Source organism: Taeniopygia guttata, chromosome 12 (genome assembly GCF_048771995.1).
Source record: "Taeniopygia guttata chromosome 12, bTaeGut7.mat, whole genome shotgun sequence".
Lineage (NCBI taxonomy): Eukaryota > Metazoa > Chordata > Aves > Passeriformes > Estrildidae > Taeniopygia > Taeniopygia guttata.
The window spans coordinates 11,038,070-11,060,411 of record NC_133037.1 but is presented as its reverse complement, the minus strand read 5'-3'; the positions used below and the strand labels follow the sequence as shown (position 1 = coordinate 11,060,411).

Here is a 22,342-nt window from a genome sequence, read left to right as displayed (position 1 = left end):
GGGCTGCACCATTTGTCTTCCCTTCATGGAGACAAGGACTTGAGACAGGCAATACACATGGAATGGGAATCCTGCCATCACAAAACTTCAGTTGTCACATGGGACTCCAAAGATGGTAGGTGAGCAGTACTCCTCCTTTCTTCCAAATTTAGGGCCCTTTAAGCAGTTAAGAACTGCATTTCAGCTTTGGCTACAGCATCTCTGGGTTCTAATGATCTGCTTAGGTCTATACACATGCAGGAAGGCATATAGAGCATGACACATACCAGTAAGAAGTTAACATGCAATAATGTCTTTACTAGGTCAACTTCCTGCTGGATCGAGAATGGGTTTAAACAAATGCAAAGGCAAGTGAAGGCTGAAGAGATTGGGGCAGATCTATACTACACAAGGGGTTAGTTTCAGCCCCATAGGCTAAGGCTTCAATTGCAGCAGTGATTTTGGCTTATTTTCTTTTTCTTTGCTGTGCTTATTCTTGAATGATCACAGCAGTCCTTTGGCACTCAGCAGGCAGAAAACCCAAAGACTACAGCTGTGCTTCCAGCTTGTTCCAAGATCCCCAACTGGATGGAAATAAATTACAATGTTTGTAAAATTGGAATATCCTCTTCCGGTCACATCCCTCACAAAAACCAAAGTGACATGCCAAGAAGCCCAAAACCAAACAAACACATTCTAAAATAGTACTATCTTCTACTAAGGCAGCAGGAGCACATGCTGTTCTGTACCTTGAGGCTGCTGAGCAGCTATAATTGTGACAGGGCAGAGTCAATCACCCTCCCCAAGCTCCCATGTGGCAGTAATAACCTCTCTCACTCCAAAGAGTGCATCAGGCCAGAGCCCTTGCCAGCACACAGAGAACATGTGGCCAGGGAGAGAGGCAGCCAGGTGACATCTCCATGCTCAGCTCATGGCCTCTGCCCATCCTTGTCTTGATGATGGTGACTAGAAGCTGTTATTGTTCTGACCACTTAGAAAGCCCTTTTCCTGTACTAACCTGAAAGTCACATTAAAGAGCCTGTATTTAAAGCACAGGTTCCTCTCAACTCTTAAACTATGTGGTTACACTGGATTTGACAGCGAGATTCTTATTTTGGCTGCCTTGTTAACAACTGCCTAACAGCACAACTACACACTACTTCTTTACTGGTGTACAGAATGCACATGTAGGGGGTCAGAATTCAGGTTGCACAGGTAACTGCAAAACTGGTATTTTCTAACTTTGACTTCTTGTTTTCCAATCTAAATAACACTATTAGTACAAAGGAGTTCTATACATAATGATACAGATTGCAATACTAGAGGGAGGAATCAGGACCCCATTGAGCTGGTATTATACAAATATACAAAAGATAACCTTCTTGAAATCCACAGGAGGACTTTCAGCCTCTCCCAGAACAACCACTCTTTATACATGACTCAGTGACAGAACGTGATGGTATTGTACAGGAAGTGTTTTTATGGCTCTGAAGCTACCCTTGTCAGAAAATTTCATATTAATCTTAGTCATCTGGAAAAAAAATTGCTTCATTTTTCAGTGCTAATGATCACAGAGTCATCAAGTTGTTTAGGGTGGAAAAGACCTTTAAGATCATCCAGTCCAACCAATAACCCAGCACTTCCAAGCCCACCACTAAACCATGTACCAAGCTCTTCATCTACACGTCTTTTATATCCCTCCAGGGATGGTGACTCAACCATTTCCCATGATTAGCCTTTTGAAATTTTTACCCACTAACTTTAGGCTCTTTCATAATGTTGCTGAGAAAAACACAACTAGAATGGCACAAGGTTTGCTATGGAAACGCAGTGATTTGTCATAAGCAAAATTTCTCTGACGTCACAGAACTTCCATCAGAGACGACCTGAGAACATGCCAAACAATTGTTTTTAGGAAGCAGCTTCCTCAAACACTAGCAAATGAAAGAAATCATAATTCTAAAATAACAGTAGCTTTAAGTTTAGAGGTTGTTATACAAGTAAAACTGTAAATGAGAAGGACATGCCTCCCAGTGATACCACATGACCATTCTTGGTCAACAGTGGGGTTGACATGATATTTATTAGCAGTGGAAAACTGCTATTGCTATCTGCATTACTGCTTTCTCCTAGAAAGGGATTTGGAGTGGCAGCTGTATGTAGCAGAATCATTAAAGTGTACTTGTTTTGCAATCCTTTGCATTAATAATGAAAAAAAATAGGTTATATGCACTGGAGACCTTGATAAAGCTAAGCAAAGTTGGAAGGAAGACTTCAAAGAAGAAAGGTGTCCCTGGGGCTAAGATTATTTAAAATCACCAGATCTGGAACTTTAGTCTCTTTGTATCACAGTTCCCTACCCATGGTCCTCATTAAGTATACAAGCTTTTCCAACATTGATTACAAAGAGCATACAAGTAAGTCATCAGAGTGAGATAACATGGCTAAGGACTGATGGACAGAGCCTTAACCTTCAACAAATATGACCAAGTTCTCTAATGTCCATAAAACACTAAGCTCCTCATTTCTGTGACTCTAAATGTAAATCCAGAATAATTCTTGTTGGGTTGTGTTTTTAGGTTTTCCCCCTTTTGGAGGCGCCTTCCCCTGAGGTGAGGCCACTCCTTAGAGCACACCAATAAACTCGGATATAAGATTCCTCCATCAGGACAACTCCTCTAGTTCTGTTTCCATCACTTCATATCTCCTTGGGTCTGGTGGCTTCAGATCCACAAGCCACTGTCCCTGTCACCCGTGGTCCCCGCTGCCCGCAGTGCCTGCAAGCATTGGGCAAGCCAGGCACTGGGACAAGCACCGCAACAAATTCTGCTGAGGTTTTATACTTGGACAGGTTTAGAAACAGATCGGAAACATCGTTAAATTTTTGTGTTTTGTTAAGGAAAAAAGCAAAAGTCAAACAGAACCCAATTCATATTGACATTAGGAGCTGGCAGTCCAAAGGGCAGAATCAGCTCTGTGACTCCAGGGCATGCCAGTGCCACATCTGATAGGGCTGACCACTGATCAGGTCAGTCTGTGTCCAGTGAAACTGATTTTGTTTACACAGAGAATGCTGGGCTTATTTAGTACCTGCTCCATGAAATCCTCCACAGAGGTACAGCTTCCCTTCCACGCAGCCTGCGCTGGTGGAGTTTGTTCGTAAGGAGAGGAGAGGAGAAGGCATAGGGGGTCCATCCCTCCAAAAGTCTCCATCAGGGTTATAGATCTCCACTGCATCAAGACATTTCCGTGTCTGTCCTCTGTCGTAACCAAGGCACCCAATTCCTCCTGCAAAAGACACATTGGTCAAATGTAGCAGTGCCACGTTCTGCTGTAAAATACATTGCTGGCTGCATTTTCTGTTTGCATCTTCTCATTTCCCACTGTTCCTCTTCGCAGCTTCAGAAGTTTGTGAGAACACAAAGCAGAAGCTACAGCACATTATCCACAGACACCAAAGCAAGATCCTGTCTGAACTTTCATATCAAAGGAAGGACAAGCAGAATGTCTTCAAAACACAAAGGTATTTTGTTTTGTTTTCTTCTCATATATTAGAAATTGTCATAATTATTTGTTCTATTTGCTGTGCAAATTGCAATGGATCAAAACCTAATTTTCAAATACCATTGTTGGATTTGACCCTCACATGTTACCAACAATAATTTGCATTTGTTGGCTAGTTTTCTTCAATGAATGAAAAATATTATACCCATCTCTTATGGCAAATTACACCTATTTCTTAAAGCAAATAGAATTCCTGTAACAAACCCATCCAACACACAGGAGAGCCAGCTGAGTTATTAGCAACAAGCCCTACTGTTGAATGGTTAATTAGGGTGCTTGAAGTCAGTATGCAGGATTGAAACAGATCCCAGTTTCCTTTTGCTTGGACAGGCTGCAGATGTACCTGAGATCCCTGTGCACACTGGAAACACTGTGCACTGACAGTACTTTGCAAACTCTGCCTTTCCAAATCCCTTCCAGTGATCTAATCCACATTTTGAATTTACAGCCTTTGGTTCTTGGGAATTAATATGCTGACGTTCCCCCTGCAGGTTTTCCATCTGTGCCAATGGACACAATACCCTGTAATGAGCACTGATGGCATTCTTTTGTGCATGGGTGTGTTTGTGACTACTTTTAAACACAAAATGGCTGCAATAGGCAAGCCATTTCCACATGAAGGCTGGCATTCCCTATACACATGTAGGGATGCTCAATTGTGCAAATCAAAAATGCATTGTAAGCATGTAATTATGCCCTTGCATATGCAAAGGGAAAGGACTGCAAGTGCAACCTGTGCTGGTTCAGCTGATTTTAAAATTTATTGTCCCTAGTGCTGTTAAACTGATCTGTCAGAGGAATGAGACCCTGGTGCTACAAGTTTTACTTGTATGATTTTCTATCTACCTCTTAAAATGGACCATGTTATTTTTTTTTAATCTCTTATGCATTCTCCAAAAGTGTTTGGACAAGGAAGCTCCCTATAAATGGGGACTGCAATGCTCCAAATTTGCTAGCACTGTGTTTCTGATTTGCATTTTAGAGTCAGGCAAAGATAAAATCAGTTAAATCTGCATTAGAGCAGCAAAAGTAGACTAAAATTCAGTGTCCATTATCATCAGCAGGAAATTTTCCTCTGGCTGAAATTAACAGTATTTTACTTACTTCAATATTTGAAATTGAAAACCTTCACCAAGTTTGGTTTTCATCTCCTTTTCCAGCACAGAGAGCCTTTACTTGCTTCAATACCCATCAGCAAGGTCCTTGCAGTCTGTACTAGATACCCCTTAGTGTGTGCTTACACAAGGCTGGCATCAAAATGTGTTCAGTATTAACACCCTCAATTAAAGCAGCATTTGCTCTGATGGGCTCCTCCTCTGAGGCTTGATTCACCTAAGAGCTGAGGTACAGATTAACTGTGGTCATGGGATTTTGCTAATCATTTCCTTGTCAAAAAGGGAAGCATCATCCTGCTGAGCCTTTCTTATGATGGAGTCTCACTGAGCTGTTCCTTGGGGTATTTCAGAATTCAGACATGTACTTACTGTATTGTTCTTTTCACCAGAAGCATTATCCTCTCCTGTGCAGACTTTTCCACTACTTAATGCCTCATTAAAGAGGTGACTCTTTGAACAGGACAATATTCGCCTTGATTTATCAAGAAAAAAATTAAGAGCTAATACATTTTTTAACTGATAAGGCTAATTAATTGATCACTTATCTCATATGGTTTCTGATTGTACAGCTTCCATTGGCAGATTTATGGCATACAGCATGCACGACAATTTGCCACTATTCTACAGACTGCAGTGTAATGCAGAGAGATTCTCAAGGCAGTTTTAACTGGGAACCTATAATATTAAAACTTCCCACAGACTAAATTAACCCTTTCACGATACATCTTTGTGGTGCCAAAGACAGATGGCTGTTGGTTGTCAAGCTAAATATTTTTAAATTACCCCAGTTGTTACTGTACCCCACTGAAGAATATGCACTCACCCAAAAGAAAAGTCTTAATGTGAAAAATGAGAGGTTCTTCTTCAATCACAGGAATAAATGGTACCAGTTAGGGAATGCATGCAGCATGTCAGAAACCAATAACTGAGGTGATTGCCTTATTATTTCAAGCAGGGAGGGGGAGGCGAACAAAATGGCCCTTAAATTTTCTAGAAGCATAATAGCTGTTTATTTCTTACCATGCTTTTATTGCCATTTTGTAAACAGAGAAACTGTGGGGCAAGGTAATATCTGTTAATTAAGACATTCAGCTGCCAGTCCAGGGGATCCACCACTAAATATTTTTTCCTGTATAGTTATTAGAAAAGTAGTTTTCCAGGACCTATTGCTGCATCTTTTCAAAAATTTCAGAGCTACTATATGTTTTCAAGCATTTATTAAACCTTCATGAGGTGGTTTAAGCAATTTATATTTAACCTCTTTAATCCTATCTTTATCAGAGACAGTCCTGAAGGTACAAAACATTTCCATTTTATTTAAAGCCTGCACATCTATTTCAGCTAAATCCAATTTCATATTCAATTTACAATAGCAAAACTAAATTCTCAGCAAATAGAAAGGAAGACGGAAAAATCAGAGGGGACTAAAATTTAATTTTCAAGCTTAGAAGAAAAGCATTATGGAAAACAAGAAGTCATGAACTTCAACCTCCTCTCTTAAAGCAATTTAACACTGAAAGGTTGCTAACAAAGGAGCTGAGGATATCAGACTCTCTGAGCACTGTTTTTCTGTGTCCCCAAATGCAGCAGTTGAGAATTACTCCTGTGAGAAAGCATATTTTTTCCTCTATGGAAATGGATGTCTCAGGACTCTTTCCAAAGGACCAAATATAAAAACAATAACAACAAAAAAGTCCCATATTTAAATCAATTCACATCTACAGCCAGGTGGAGGAATCTCACATTAACCAGGCTATTCATAATATACAATGTATATACCATGCAAGATTTCAAATTGGCAGAAAAAGCCCCTTTGCTATGTCAAACAACTCTGGCCACTTTCTGCTCCATCACTCAATCCAGATCATCCTGTCCCACTGGCTTCTTTATTCATTTTTATGAAACCATCAGAAATGCACATGGAGACATGGGCAACTATGGTTAAGACCACAAAGACTGCCTTTACCTCAGGTTCTCTGGATAGAGCAGCTGGAAAACTGAGCTTATGCTCTGCTCCTACAGGAGCCGCTACATGAAATGGAAATGGGGGTGACATTTAGGGAGCAAAGGCAGGGTGTAGAAGAGGGCGTAGGGGTTTAGGTCATTTGAGGGACACTCCTGTGCCAAGTGATCCATCAGCAGTGTTTGGTGTACTTGAGATTGTGCCTTAAACCACCCAAAACTATAGATGGGGTCAGTAAAACACACCTGGTCACAGCCTCTTGGCAGCCCCAGCAGGTGTGCCAAGGGCAGCAATGTCCATTTCCAAGCCCATGATGTGGGGAAGGTACTTTGTTAAGCCATACTCATTAACAGAGCAGGTGAATTCAACCCCACCTGGTTCAGTTCTCTGCTTAAAGCTCAATTATGTGTCCTTTGTGCAGGGAAGATGATTTCTCACTGGGAGTCTTTAAACATTTCTGTCATTATCACATTGATTATATGAGAAGATTGAATCCCAGAACTCAGTCTTCCCACCCCTTACAAAATATACCCTTTCAACTTTAGACTTTTTACAATTGCACTTTTCCTAAGAGATATTTCAGATGCCTCCTAGGAGATATTTCAGATGCCACTGAAGGGCTGCATGCACTGACTTCACACATGTCACTGACACAAAGCAGGCACTAGCACAGAGGAATTGCACCTCTAAGTCTCATCCACACCAAGCTCTTATGGAATTAAATTTGCCAGGCAGCCAAGCCCAACAGTGACAATTCCTTTTCCTCCAGGAAAAGCACACAGACATAAGTCTAGACTGCTCATTGCATAGACAGGATGGTCGAACAAAATAACACCCACAAGGTGCCTGGGGGTCCACACAGGACTGTGCCCCATTGAGACTACCAGATTCACACCACATAATTTGGTTTCCCCACCAACAGACACCTGAAATTAGACATGCCCTACTGTATCTCAGACAGGGCAGAGTATCAGGGAACAAGAGCAGAGCTGTTTCCAAAGGGAACTTGAGCCAGCTCACCATGAGGGCACAGCTGCACAGCACCAGGGCTGGGTGATTGCAGGAGGCCCTACCTGCAATGTCAGGCAAAGGCACAGAAAGAATTTACCCCTCAGACCTGTATTTAACTGATGCTCCCAGACCAATGGGCAAAAGGGGTGAGCAGAGGTCTCAGGTGGTGCTGCTCAGGATGATCAAGAGTTGTTAGTGCCCTCAGGGTACTGACAGTGTTATTTTTTATCCTATAACTGAGTCCTCAGATCACAGTACCAAGCAACATGTGCTCTTAGTAGTGCCTCTTTGAATTTTTATCAAAGGAACCTGGGTAATGGTAAAAAAAAGTAGCTCTTCAACAAGCAAATGAAATCCAAGATTTGTCTCCTGTAAAATAATTCATTATTAAATTGATCTCTGGAATGCACAATGAATTTAATAGTGCTAATCTCTTATGGAACATTTCCCTTCATTACCAGCACTCAAGCTGAGTCTCAGTAGTTATATTTCTCTCTCATTCTCTGCTAAGCAGGGCTGCATGGCAGAGAAATGGAGGGAGCCATAAAGCAGCCCTGGCAGGCACTTCCAGAGATGAAACCAAGCAGCACTGTCATCCTCTGCTAACCCAGGGCACAGCAGATGAGGTAATGCAGCTTGTAGAAGACACGAGGGCATAAGATTGATTAGAAGCAGGGCTGGAAAAACAGATTATTGTCTTCCTAAGCGTGGTCAATCTTTCAGTTTCTCTTCTCATAAAATGTCTTTTCTGACTTCCTTTGAAAATCCTTAAGTGCGTAGAAAGCAGTTTCAGTCTCATCTATCAGACCAATTTATCTGCCTATTTTTGTTCCTTCCTGTACATGGACACTTTGGAGGCTGTTGCACAGGTATAAAAGCTCAGAATCAGACCCAAAAGCTGCTACTTGTCAGAAATCCAAAGCATATTTATAAATAGACATGTTTATTTTGAAAGAAAGTGTTTTTTTAAATGCACAGTTAATAGTCAAGCATGAAAGCTAAAATGTCTCCTTCCAGCTCCTCCTACACACGCTTTCTTTTCCAGAGAGACCCCAAAGTACATGTTCAAGTAAGTATTTTATGATCAAGACATTCAGTATTTAATTGAACCTCATTTAACTGTTTAAAACTTTTAAAAGAAGCTTTCAGCAAGAACCCAGGGGGAAAAAGCCCAAGTTGTAAGAGGTAAGATGCCAGTCTGAGGAGGATAAAAATTCTTTGGTTCCTAAACCTTCCCAACAAGAATTTGTCGCCTAAGTCCGTCAATACATTATTATTTATAAAGCAAGAATTATACAGTATAAAAGCAACACATGGTAAAGCTGTCATGGTGATACAACTTATTTTTTTACCAGTGACCTGTATTTCAGAAACACTAGTTCTACTGAGTGTGTTTTCACATAAGTAATTAATATGGCATTCAAACTGATTCATTTGGATAATTTTTCCTAATTTCTATGTTGGCTGTGATAAGTTTTTAGAGAAGTAGCTGCAAAGGATATTTTTTTTAAGTGAGAAATTAAAAATGCACGACCTTAAATAGAGCCCTCCCATCTGGTTTTCTTCCAAAAGTGTCTCAATTGCCTCTGTCATTAAGAACACAATACTGCTCTTTCTTGGGCTTTCCAACAAATATAGTTATGTTCCTGGGAAAATATGGAGAGAAAGAGCTGAGACCACTTAAAAGAGATTAATAGGAGAAAGAATTTTGAGCCTTAGGAAATGCTGTTCATTTACTTATGAGGATTATGTATGGTGTATAAATAGCATGAGAGTCTCTAGAATCATCACACAACAAACAGACAGTTCTGTTGCAGGATTGCTGATTAAGACACACAGTACAGGTTCCTGAACAATGCTATTACTCAGACCAAAAACTCTGATCTACTTCTCGTGTTCCTTCCATCAGCTTGACTCTAAAATAACTCCATTCAAGTCATTAGGGTTTTACATGCTGGAGCTGGCAATTAGTCTGGGAAGGGTTTTTGGACAGTGACTACATACTCTGTGCTGTGCCAATAGGACTCTTCAGAAATTAACACTTCAAAGCCTAAGCATCAGCTTCTGATCTGGGTGAGAATAAAATGATCTTAACACAACTGCCATCAGCAGACTACTTACTACATATTTACACCTACATGGATGAGAACAAAAATTATACTTGCCTGTCAAAGAGTCTGCTACTTCACTTTATTCAAAGCTAGCAGTCCATCAATTCTTTCTGGTTCATATTTATGATAGAAACTGCATTTATACATCACAGACATTACAGAGGATCAACTTTCTCTGCAATGATTTTTCATGAATGTTCTAAAGTTCCTCAATATACTTACACCTGTGTAAGGGATCCTTCTGAAAAGAGCTGGCAACCTTACTTCATTTAAGGACTTTGTTTTCAAGACTTGCTTGAAAGAAATCTTATCTCTCTGCATCACTATCTGCCCAGCTACAACTACCTCTTTATTTCATGCTTTTATTCCTGGGAAGCAGGGTGTGGTCCTCCAGGCATACAGAAGATATCTTGCATTTGCCTGTTTCTACCTTGCCTCCCTTCCTTTCCTTCCTCTGTCTCCAGCAGCCCCCAGTGGACCTCCTTAGCTGGATGCAGAATGCCTGGGGAGATGATCCACCCCAAAAGGAGCAGGAATGGTAGGAGAAGTGGGGGATCTCTGTGGGAACCCAAGCAGTGCCATTCCATGCTTCTGAACGGCCCCTTCACAGAGCATCCCCTGACTGGGGCTGCACAGGAACCTGCTAGATATCCAAGTTCTGTGCACACACACTCCACCATGAGAAACTCCCATCAGGATTAGGGAGCATATCAATAGCAGAGACAAAGTCTCTCTCATTTATAGCACAAAAACTTAATCATTATGCCTGAGCTATCTCTGAGGCCACTACATGAGAACAATCTATCATCTGTCACAGTTGAGAAAGCCCAAATACACAGAGCATCACCATACAATTCCAGAAGGCTTTAAGCATTCCCCCATACACAGTAACACCTCACCTCATCAGAAGGCTTCAGGTGTCTGCCCATGCAGAGTAACATCACAGCACTCCAGAAGGCTGCAGGGGTCTGCCCTTCTTGTTCTTTAGCCCAACCTTTTATCCCCTCATGTTCCTGAAGTGCCTCTGTTCCCTTTGGTGGTTGCTCAGAGCACCTGGGCACCCCATGGCTCATTGCTGTCAGTGCTGCTCACCTGCTGCTCACAGCTGTGCCCACTGGGGATGAGGCTGGGCCCCACTCCCAATCAACACAAACTCTGTGCCTACAATGATCTTCTTCAGAATGTGTCTTTTTGCACAAATCACCCTTGACAGCATCTTTCTAGATTCCCAGAGTGCCTGACACTCCTTATGAAGCTGGGTGATGTCCAAGGGATCCACAGCTTTGAGGAGCCTACAGTGGTTTTACCACCCTCATGACAGTTGCTATTCTTTGCTCTGTTACTATCAACCTCTATTCTTTCCATTCCCATTGTCTCCTGAACATCATCTCCATGATCCACATCAGTCAGATTAGGAACACTTTCACTGCCTTCCTCTCAATGCCATGAACTGCCCATTCCCCTAGCTGGAGTTACCATCACAATTATGTCCAAAGGGGAGCTGGATCCACCTCACAGCCCAGCAGCCTAAGAACTCACAGGGTAACATGAACCTGTCACCACAGATAAACCATGGAAGGAAACTTTTCTCTGTGAGGTTTAATTACAATTGGCAAGTGTGAGTTTACAGCTGGAGATGAGGCCGTGTGTGATGTCTGCAGAATAAGATGCCAGTATCATGTCTGTATCACTGTTTCCAGCCACAGTTCATTTGGAAACTGCTTCATCACTTTGAGAGGTCCTGGAAAATGCTTTAATCTCTCCACAGAGTTTTCAGACTGTGATGACATTTAGCAACCACGTTGTCTTCTTAATTTTAACAGATAAATCTCTGTTGCCACCCATAGTCTTGCAGGTGGATTTAAACCAGCATATTCAAAGGCAGAATTTGTTGACCAAGGATTTTTGGCTCATACTTGTCTTTCAAATAAAAACTTAGTTGTAATATTATCTGACTTCTGAAGAAAACAAGACTTATGCAATTATATGTGTGGTCTATATCTGCATTTAGATTGTTTTCTCTGCCTTACATAGCTTTTGTGCCTGTTGGCCAGTTTCAACGAAATTTTGCAGATTTATGTATGTTAAAGTTCTTACAAGGTTTGTGAAAACTGACAGTGAGGAGGTTGTGAAAGCAGCCCAGACCTAGGTCAAAATGTCTTCTCTGCAACTGATATTCCTGCTACCTGATGGTAACTCATCTGTGTCTGCACTTGCTGCAATTACACCTTGAGTGGGCAGAGCATCAGAAGGGAGGCAGGCTCAGAAATGTAATGGTAAAAATAGCCCAATCTTTCTCAAAAATCTGCTGTTTGGAGCAGTGTGTGAGCTTAGTTACCCTTGGTATAAATCACAAGCAAGTTTGTCCATTACAGTGAAATTACCCCGGATTTACACTGTTAAAACTGAGAACAAGCACTGCCTTTATGAATGTTTAGTTAGACTTAGTGACAAGAGTGAAGGGTCCAATGCAGCAAACTATTAACCTAAGCATTAAGTGCATTGGTTCCCCCAGGAATAGGCTCAGATAAAGACTGCCATGGGATGGTGTGTAAACCAGCAAAATGATGGAGACAGAGCAAAACCCTGTTACCACCCATGCTCAGGTCAGTTTGTGACAAAGGTTTTCTCTCACACACACACAGAATTATTGGTATTGGCCAGCAGGTAATTCAAGCTAGTGTTCAGCTCCATGAATACTGCAGCACTGCTGCTACACCAAGGTTTTTTATTTTTTTTAATTAGAAAAATGCTTCTGAAGGTCCATGAGACCACGAACTTTCTTCAATGCCATTTAAACAGGCATTATTTGGATTTAAAGCTGTGTTTTGTGTTCAATCTGTACAGTTCACTACTGTAATCACTCACATATGCTTCTTGCTTTGTGAGATTTTGAGGGAAGAAAATGGATGATTTTCCCCATTAGCCAGTCCTTTTCCTTGTGCCAGTATCAGGCTTGCTAGGAAGAAGACTGTCAATTTGTTTTATCACATGCATCCCAAGGCAGCTGCTTTTTTTTGCTCCCTGACTCCCTGTGTCATCACAGCCTTCGAGGTCTTGATCTTGGAGCACTTCTTACTGAGACACATGAATGCTGCTGTTCTCTTCCCAGCTATTCCAGCTGCTTCTGCTGCCCCATTAGAGCATCAGTGTCAGTATAAATAATTATATATATTTAACCTTTTTCAGAGCACAAAGTCTCCATGTTTTCAAAGCACCTTTGAACCTGGGCAGGCAACACTCTCATTATTTAACAGCACATTGACATTCTCTATCACTAACCTTTGACAATAATGACCCAACTTTCTGTTTGTAAAACTCACTTTTCTATATGGGCTTCTTTCACCCTTCCTCCTGGTTGTGCCTATGGACCTCTCTCAAATCACTTAAGAGAAGGAAGTTTCTCTAAAAGAAGACAAATGCACCATTAAAGCCATTTTCATCTTCTGCTTCAAAGACACCTTTCCTGCATAGCTCCCTTTCTGTATTATGAGCCAGGAACAAACTGCTTTATCCCTGGTATGTAACAACCCAGACAAAGCCAGAACACCCTGATACAGGAGGTATATTAAGCTGATAAGACTGTATTTTTGTGTTCACCTTGATAAGCTTGTAAGCAGGAGTAGTTTGAAGTAGAGGGGGTTGAAATGTCCTGAGGTGCTGATCGAATTGCTGCTTTCTTCATGCCTAAAGCTGCCCATGAGACCATGGGAGCATGAAAGGACAAGAATCACTCACAGCCCACCTGTAGATTGACTAGATGAACTTTTTTCCCCATTTCTCCAAGAACTTTACAGTCATATATCTATCTACAATAAGATTTTGGGGCAAAGGATTTTGGGGTAGGTAGGAGATTATTGAACTCATTTGCACAACTTGTAAATCTTTTGGTCAAAGTACTGTTTTGAAACCAAAAACCTCAAAGGATTCTTAGCAAAAACTGCTAAGAAATTTTTTTTTTTTTTTAATCACTATGGTGAGGTAGGAGGAAGAGAAGTATTCACTTAGTTTTGTCAGGAGACACTCATGATCTTGGTTTTGGGAAATCAAAATTTTCTTTATGTCTTTCCTTTATGATGCCGCATATATTCCTTAGCATTTCACTCCTCACCTGTGAAATGGTGCTTCAAGGCTTCTGTATTCACCTTTTAAAATTCATTATTATTTATGGCACTCACTGACACCCCAAAGAAAAATATCTGAAAAAGTGAAGCATCTTTGTTTCACAAATCCAGAACACGTCATATTCACATAATTTGATCCCTATGAATTACAGAAGGAAAAAATAATGTGTGGGGAACAAATAACTTCCGAAAAATACTCTCCATTTAGCACGAGGCACTTTGTCCTACAGTATGTAACAAAGGGTGAGATATTTCACTTCACAAAGGCAAATTGCTGGAAAGAAGAAAAAGTCATGGTGCTATCTGTTAAAAATCTGTTTCCTCTTACCCAAGACATAAATCTCCCCATTGACTACGGCTGTGCTGAAGCGGTACTTGGAGAACTTCATCGGAGCTCTTTCCATCCATTTGTCTTGGCGCGGGTCGTACCGAAACGTTCTGTTACTTAATCGATCCGGCTCCTCGTCAGGCAGATCCATCTGCATGAAATATGACAGCCATATAATAACACAACATTTGGAGCCCTCCACACATGCCTGCAGGCAATTAATCACAGCAGACAGCTCGGCAGATAAATAGCACAAACACATCAATTACAGCTGTGGGGGACTGTACTCCCCAGGGTTTGCCAGCACCCATGGCTGGGAGTCTGCTCTAGAAGGCAAAGGAATAAGTGGGTATCTACATCCTGCAGCAAGAGAGCCAAGGATTTGGGTCCTAACAAAACATTGAGGATTAGGGTTAGGGTTAAGGTTCCCAGCTCTGGAAAAACATAGCCCCTTCCACAAGGCTGCTGTACAGTCCTAATAATAATGAGGGAAAACCATTCTGTCTTTTTTTTCCTGATTAATGTTGAAATCTGTTTCCACTATTACTCAGACTGTACCATGCGTCTCAGTCAAGTACTTAGCTGGCCTTTCTCAGTCCTATATATATATGTATGTATGTATGTATGTATGTTTATATGTTTATATGCATATATATATATATATATATATATATATATGTGTATATCTAATCCTAATAAACATTTGCATGTTTATTTAGTCAGCCCAACCACAGTAATGTTGTTGTTCAACAGCTGTAACTTCAATAGTTTTCATAATAAGCTCCTAACCCCCTCACCATATCTTTGCTGCCATAACACTTTTTATACTCACTCCTACTCCTCTTGTTCTCTCTAATCTTCTTCCCTCTTCTCTGCCTGTCTTATACAATGCATGGAATTCAGATGCTGTTTTCTGGGTATGACACCCTTGAATGTTAGCAGTGGGATGTGGAGGGAGGATTCTGAAATATTTTGGGATGAAAGTTTTCACATAGAGAGAGTGAGAAGGAGAGAAATACTTTGCTTACTTGTGATGGCGTTACATGTGTCCTTGTTTTCTTGTTACTTTTCTTTCCCAAAAGACCTTTCCAACACTAATGCCATGGACAAGATAGTAGGAGGCAAACTACAGAGTAAATATAAAGCCCCTTGGTTATTTCCTGTAAGTGCCCGGGGCATGTTCTTTCTCCGTGGTAAGTGTGAAACGCTAATTTATTCACTGAAAGAGGGGTATTTGAAAGCTGAGTATTTTCAGCACAGACTAAACATGTACTTAGGAGAAGACACCACTTGACATGCTGTAAATTCACATCCAACCTCATTTTTGTGGTGACATTCTCCTTGGAGTGCACCCTGCTCTCTCTGTGTACAGAAAACATAACTTCCAGCAGCCCTTCTGTGTGTCCCAGGGGTCTGAAATCTTCCTGTCAGCCTCACCAAACACTGTCTTCTCTAACAGCCCCCAGTTAGCAAGGCTGGGGTCACTTTGGGTTTTAATTGTGCTGGCATCAGGGGCCAGACCAATGCTGAGCAGAGAAGCACTGCTACGAGCGAGTCCTTGCTCTCCTGAGCTGTTATTTTATGTCCTGGCTTGACTTGTCTTGTCTTACTTCAATTACAAAGCCTGAGTGGGAAGGGTATTTTTCTCTATCCTGTAATAGACACATGCATTTAGGGCAGTCTGTCAATGCTGTTGTTTGTTCAGGATTGACAGAACATTCAGTGCTGCTCCAGCACAGGGACAGCCCCTGCCTTGGCCAACGCTTTGGCTTTCCCAGTGCAGCTGTGGTAACCCCACATATGCAATCACTGCATCTGACAGGGGGAAGATGGATGGTACCAGAAGAATTCAGCACTCTGTAGTGCAGGTCTTAAAGCACTTTTTTGAGTACTTTAGCCAATTTATTCTGGTCTGTGCAGGTACACCATAATCTTACAAAGCTGTGAGGTTTGATCAATTGCTGTTATGTTAATCTGCTCGTCTCAAATATACTTCTATATAAACTGAGACACCCATGCATTGTTACTGATAGTACTGGTAGGCAGGTATCCACTTTAGGTGGGTTTAAAAAATTATTCTTGGCTCAATATTCCTGACTTGTGCTTCTAAGCCACTTTTCCCTCTCACAGTCTGTTCTGTAAAAAACCTTAACAAAGCTGGTTGTCTGACTTCAACATCTACCTTTGTTATATGACATATCTTTCAGTTCAAGTTTTTTTTACAGACAGATTGTTTCTACATTAAGTGTCTTTGCACATGAGATACCCTTGAACAGTTGTTTCTGTGTCAGAAATACTCTCTGATCTTTTTGTTGCCTCCTTGGGGACTCCCACACTCAAAATATTCAAAGAGGTGGAAATCTTGTTAGCTGACTGCATCACACTTTTAAATACTTTAAACAATTATTTATTTCAAGAAACTACTGGGTTGTGATGACAGTCTGAACATATTGCAACGAGGATTACAGATGCTCCACTTCATTGTCAAGTGAATGTGGGGCTTTTTCCTGAGCATTCAAATTAGAAATTCACCAATCAATAAATAAAAATGGGCTAGACTCTGAAAAAAAAAGATATTTTGCACTGGGAGCAACTGGAGAGAGTGAACAGTGCACTTGACATCCATCTTCCTTGTAGCATAGCTCTGTATAATCCCTGTACTACTGAACAAGTATCAGTGGCCCTGTCGAAAATCCTTGTAAAAACTTTACACGGCCAAGCAATGCAACAGAAATAAATAAATGGATTTGTTGGAAGACTCTGTTTCCCAGGGAATGTTTTGAATTTTCATTTAAAATGTAATGTCATGAAAATCAAATAAATTAACTATAGTTAACCAAGAAGGCTTCCTGAGGAATCAAGGTGAACTTTAAATGTCATTTATAAATCTGTCCCTGAAGTGTACCTGTGTACACGGTTTTTGAAGACAGGGTACAGTTAAGGGTCCCTGTATGATTAAATGCCATTATTTATTATATCTAGAAAAATTAGGAAGATGGTAAATAAGGAACAGAAAGGATGGAACCTATAATGACAAAGGAGATATATTTTAAACTCTAGCCCACTTTCCCCATCTCTGTGAATAAAAACTGCCCTTCCTGAAGTTGGTATTTACATTGAGTATGGCATAGAGGGATATTATTCTTCTTCACCCTATTTGGTTTTTCTACAGAATATGTTTAATCAGAGGAATGTGAGCAACTTATTCTTCTGTTATCACTGATGAATTTTCCCATGAAAAGAAGCACTGTAAAATCACACAACAGTTCTTGTTAGTACACAAATCAAACAAAGTAAATGGGCACAATTCTCAACCTGTGGTGTCCATCCACCCAGCACGTACAGCTTCTCCTTCACTGTCACCACCACGTGGCAGGCCAGTGGTACAGGCAGAGGTGCTGTGCTTCTCCAGGTGCCTTGCTCCATGGAATACTTCTCCACACAGTTTGTCACCAGATACTGATTTTTCTCTTTCATCTGCCCTCCTATTACATAGAGGTCATTGTGGGCAGTGCCCAGTGCGTAGAGCTCACGGAGCTGAGTGGTGCACAGACTGTGCCAAAAGTGGTTTCCTCTCTGGTGGTATCTGTAGGAAAACCCACAGCTGTAAATGCCCTGGTTCACCCCGGTCCCATCAGCCTGTTTGGAAATGTTACCCCCTTTGATTGTCACTGTTTACTCAATACAATGACAAGAGGAACTCTCTCCTTCACAGAGAAGTTATAAAATTGAGCCCAATGTTTGCAAGATCAAGCATTTTTAGTATGAGGAATCCTAGGTGTCCTTTCAAAGATATTTTACCCTAATTAAGGTAAGAAGTCACTTATTTCTGCAAGTGCTTCTCAATCACAATTTCTGCTGAAATTAGTGGGAGCAGTGAGAACTCAACACTGCTGAAAAGAAAGCCACGTCACCTGCCTCACTATGAATTTATTTCCTCAAATATAGGCATTTGCATTTGAAAATGCTTTCACCATTTAAAAATTTGATCTTTAATCCAGGAAATGTCTGGTTTTCTTTAAAATGTGTGCATCTGAATAGGATATGAGCAAAAATAGAATGAGGTTTTTGAGCCATCTATCATTATATTTAATCTATGAAACACTATCATCAACATCAACAGAGAAGCACATTTTCTCTGTGTTACTGGGCTCATTGGACCATCACTTGGCTCACTTCCCCCTGCTAATGACCTAGAAAAGAAGTATCCAAGGAAAACACTGAGATTTGAGTAAAGAGAATATAAAACCTACATGCATTGATCTAATTTGGCTCATTTACTCAGGGACACCACAAGAATAACTCCTTGTTCTTTCAGAAGAATTTGGTTGTATGTATAGAATTCAGAGCTGTGAAAATAAGTTGTGACAAATTGGTCAAAGTAGTCAAAATCTGTAAGAAAAAAAATCAAGTGAAAAGTGCTTTGTGTAATGGTCTTTTTACTTTTTTGTCCCCAGGAACATTATTTAGATTTAATTTTTTTTAAATAATTAGGGGATTTCTGAGAGAGGGTACACACCTATAAATTTCAATGTTCCTGGTCCTTTGTCTAGACATTTTGACAGCGCTTGCCTCGCCTGCCACAATGATGTCATTTTTCTCAGTGACAACACCAGTGCAAACACATCCCAAGCCCTCTCCATACTTCGGGGAGGAAATGAAGTACGTTTTTCGTGTCGCAGGAGCGTAACAAAAGCTGGCATCTGCATAGCTGCCATGCCTGGACCTGATGCCATGGGAGTTGTTGCCAATGCAGAGCAGGAGATCCGTAGTCTCCATGCCGTACCTCAGGCTGAGGGAAGGGTGGCTGGACAGCTGGATGGTTTTCAGTGCTTCCTCAAACATATCATTGCATTCTGAATTGCACAGAATAATTGTGTTCCTTTTCCGGGCTTCCACAAGAAAAGAGGGGCTGACAAGCACAAGTCTCACTTGCTTGAGGAGTTCGACAAGGTGTTCTAAACGTGACTCTCTGCTGTGCTTGACCCATCTAATGACGAGGTCCAGAATGCTCTCCTCCCTGGAAATATTCAGGTCATCTGATTTGATGAGAGTCAGCAGCTGCTGGAACTCAATCTCTAGAATTTCTTCCTGCAAGCTCACCTCAGCAAAATGCTGATACATATATTTCCTCGCTTGGTCACATAAATCTTCCGCCCCGATGTGGTTTGCAAAGTAGTAGATGCCCACACAGTTGGAAGCATCCATGTGGTCCATCATGTACTTCTGACACATATCGCACACCTCTTCCATCTGCATGAAGAAGGCAGCGAGGGCGACGGTCTGCACGTTGTGGCCGGTGAGACGCAGCTCGGCGCTGTACACGTAGTGCAGGATCACGGACACGCTCTCGGCAGAGATGTCGTGCAGCACCACCTCCCTCTGCGTGCACTCTGCCAGGCCACACGTGAACATGGCTCTGAAATAGGCACTGAAGGCAGCCAGCACCACCTTATGGCAGGGGAATTTCTCTCCTTCTGCAACCAGCACCACATCGATTATCTGGGTTGATTCCTTCATCCTCTTTACTTGCTCCAATAAAGTCAAGCTGTGGCGCTGCTTTCTCTTCTCCTCAGCCTTGCGATCCATGGTTGATCTCCAAACTGCCTCTCTTTAAATATCCTCAGTACCAAAGGTCTTCATGGGGATTGTTTCTAGAGATAGAAGCATAATATTGTCCAATAAGAACAAACTATTGGGCAAATGAATATTGCTCTAATTACCTAAAGTTAATAATCGGTATGGTGTGATACGAATCAATAAGGTATAAAAATGGTGCAAAATTATGGTGAAGTCTCAGGTTCAAGATCTCCAAGACAAAATATAAGAAAAATCAACACTTCAAAGGACCTTCAGTATTCAATACCTACCCCCAAATTCTGTGATATAGTCTAAAGACTATTACAGACTTCCTTCAAAGCAGCCTTTTTCAACTGCCTTCTCCCTCTTTTCCTTGATCCTGATACAGAGCCTATAAAAATTGAGCTGAGAGAGTCAATGCAGTGTTGTGGGTAGAGGCAGCTTTACCCCCAAGGACTGATAGTGAAGTGGCAGGAAGCAACTTGGTCCAACTGGCCAGATTCTTTTCTCTCTCACACCAAAGGTCACTGGTTTCTACAGAGTTGCTAATGCTTCTTTTGGAAGAAGTAAAGTAAACAGAGTAAATAAAATCAGTAAATAGAGGCCAGATTTCAAGCTGTCGTCCTTCTTCTGAGCAGGATGTTTATGTGCTGCAGAGTCACAATTTTGGTTCCGCTCACTGTAAATTCAAGGGACATTTTAAATTAAATTGTAATTATTAACATGCTCCCTCCAGTTTTATTTATGTGGGGGAAAAAAGGGAAATTTCTGGTCTCATTTCTGTTTGGTTTTTGATTTATTTTTTGGGGGGTTTTTTGTTGGTTTTTTTGAAGGCAGATCCTTTAATGAATCTCTGTCTTTCTGCAGAATGTGAAGTACAGGTGTAGAATTTCAGTGGGAGAATGACATTTACCATCACTTGAGGGATACCAGTCCTTATCACAGTTTTTGGCTGTAATATGGTAATGAGACAGTTCTGTTTTAGAAATGCATTAAGGACTCATGTCATGAGTCACCAGTACACGAACAAGTCCTAAAGTTGTGGTATAACCATGTTTGAAGCACACTGTAAACATGCTACAAAGTGCTTAATGAGACTGTTGAAATGAGTAACATTCCTCAGCAGCTTAAATACCTGCAGGATCAAGGGCTTGTATTACAGATTGAATTGGTTTTCTCAAATCCTGGCAGCACAAAGAGAATTCTTAGTTTCATTAAAGAAACATGCATCAACATACAAAAATGAGTATGTTAAATACCTTGAAATTCCTCTAAATATATTTTTACGAAGAGTCCAGATTTCTCCACAGATTTAGATAGATAGATCTTTAAAAATATTACAGTTATTTCCCAGGTGGAAAGGAAATCTACAGCTATATTACCAAACTCAAACCTACTCTTTTAGCTGTTGAGTTGTTTTTGGAACTAGTCCTCATTCTACAGTTAGGTAGATTCCTCACTTTGAGTGCTAATTTAAAAGCCAAGCATGCTTGCAGATTGGCATTTCCTTGATTTGATTGAGTCTTTCCATATTCTTTCTAAATATGGAACCAGAAGCAACAAATCTAAGAAATGAAACTGGGTTATTACTAGATTTTAAAAATGAATTTGGAAGACTAAACATTAACATCTGGATGTGAGCCAGGCTCTGAGTTCTTCTTATGGTACTCTAAAATTCAATCAAAACAGCAAGTTTAGTACAAAAAAGACAGAGATGGTATTTCAAAAATCTAGATTTTTTTTCCCCCCCTCTAGCTCCTTTGAAATGAAATACTGCATTTGAGAAAACATGGATGTTAATCCTGTATTGACTACTTCTGGAGCACTCTTTACAGTCAGTAGAAGCCTTTCACAAGATAGGAAATGTTCTGGTTTTTTATCCTACATGATAATTAGACAGTTTATTGTTTTTCCCTTGTGCTATTTCATAATTTTGTAATATTTGATCTTCACTGCATTCTGATAAAGGAACCTCCCTATAGCTCAGAAACTGTGCTTACCATCTCAAAGACCACAAGCACATACATCTTAAAGAAGATGAGCTGTAGTGTTCTGAAACAGGTTGTTCATCTCCAGCTGTATGAAAGTGTTAGTAAGCACCAACAAGCCCTAATCTATTTCACAATCTGACTAATCATGACTTTTCCTCCAAAATGATCAACTTCTTTCTCTTCTGAGATGTCAAAACTTCATGCATCCCCCAGCTTTTCCATAAGGATCAAAATATGTATTTTTAATGTAAAGAACAAGTGAGATAATTAATCACTATCATTTCCCCCAGATTTTTGTACAGCTCAGGAAGAAGCTGTCTGTAGAACTGAGTTATGATTTCATTTCCTTTGCTGGTCACCTTTAGGTTTTCTTTCACTGTTAATTTAGCTTTCTTAAGAGCAACACTTCATCAGTGATTACACTGTTCATTAGATTTGTGAATTTTAAAGTGCTCATACCAGTGATCAGCACAGCTGGCACAACACTCTGGCAGGCATCTCCTCTGCTCATTCATCAGTAAGGCCTCAGCAACAGCATTGTTGAGGAAAAACATTGCTCATGCCATTAATGTGCTA

General features: G+C 40.8%; 2 protein-coding genes across 3 annotated transcripts in view; one reads left to right on the top strand and one right to left on the bottom strand.

Annotated features, from left to right (window-relative positions):
* Positions 1 to 22,342, bottom strand: part of KBTBD12 (kelch repeat and BTB domain containing 12) — a 40,759-nt gene that overhangs the window by 12,254 nt on the left and 6,163 nt on the right. The window contains exons 2-5 of one of the 2 annotated variants that reach the window (XM_030283292.4): positions 18,715 to 19,849; positions 17,511 to 17,781; positions 14,196 to 14,346; positions 3,070 to 3,267 (exon numbers count right to left, since the gene is read on the bottom strand). In XM_030283292.4, the coding sequence (XP_030139152.4) occupies positions 3,070 to 3,267; positions 14,196 to 14,346; positions 17,511 to 17,781; positions 18,715 to 19,784 (1,690 nt within the window). In that variant the 5' untranslated portion in view covers positions 19,785 to 19,849. The remainder of the gene's footprint in view (positions 1 to 3,069; positions 3,268 to 14,195; positions 14,347 to 17,510; positions 17,782 to 18,714; positions 19,850 to 22,342) is intronic. The other variant, XM_072934683.1, reaches the window with a different exon arrangement.
* The window catches only part of MGLL (monoglyceride lipase), a 102,479-nt gene continuing 83,536 nt past the window's right edge, over positions 3,400 to 22,342 (top strand). Inside the window, exon 1 of the mRNA XM_072934685.1 lies at positions 3,400 to 3,502. Coding sequence (XP_072790786.1) covers positions 3,484 to 3,502 — 19 coding nt within the window. The 5' untranslated portion in view covers positions 3,400 to 3,483. The remainder of the gene's footprint in view (positions 3,503 to 22,342) is intronic.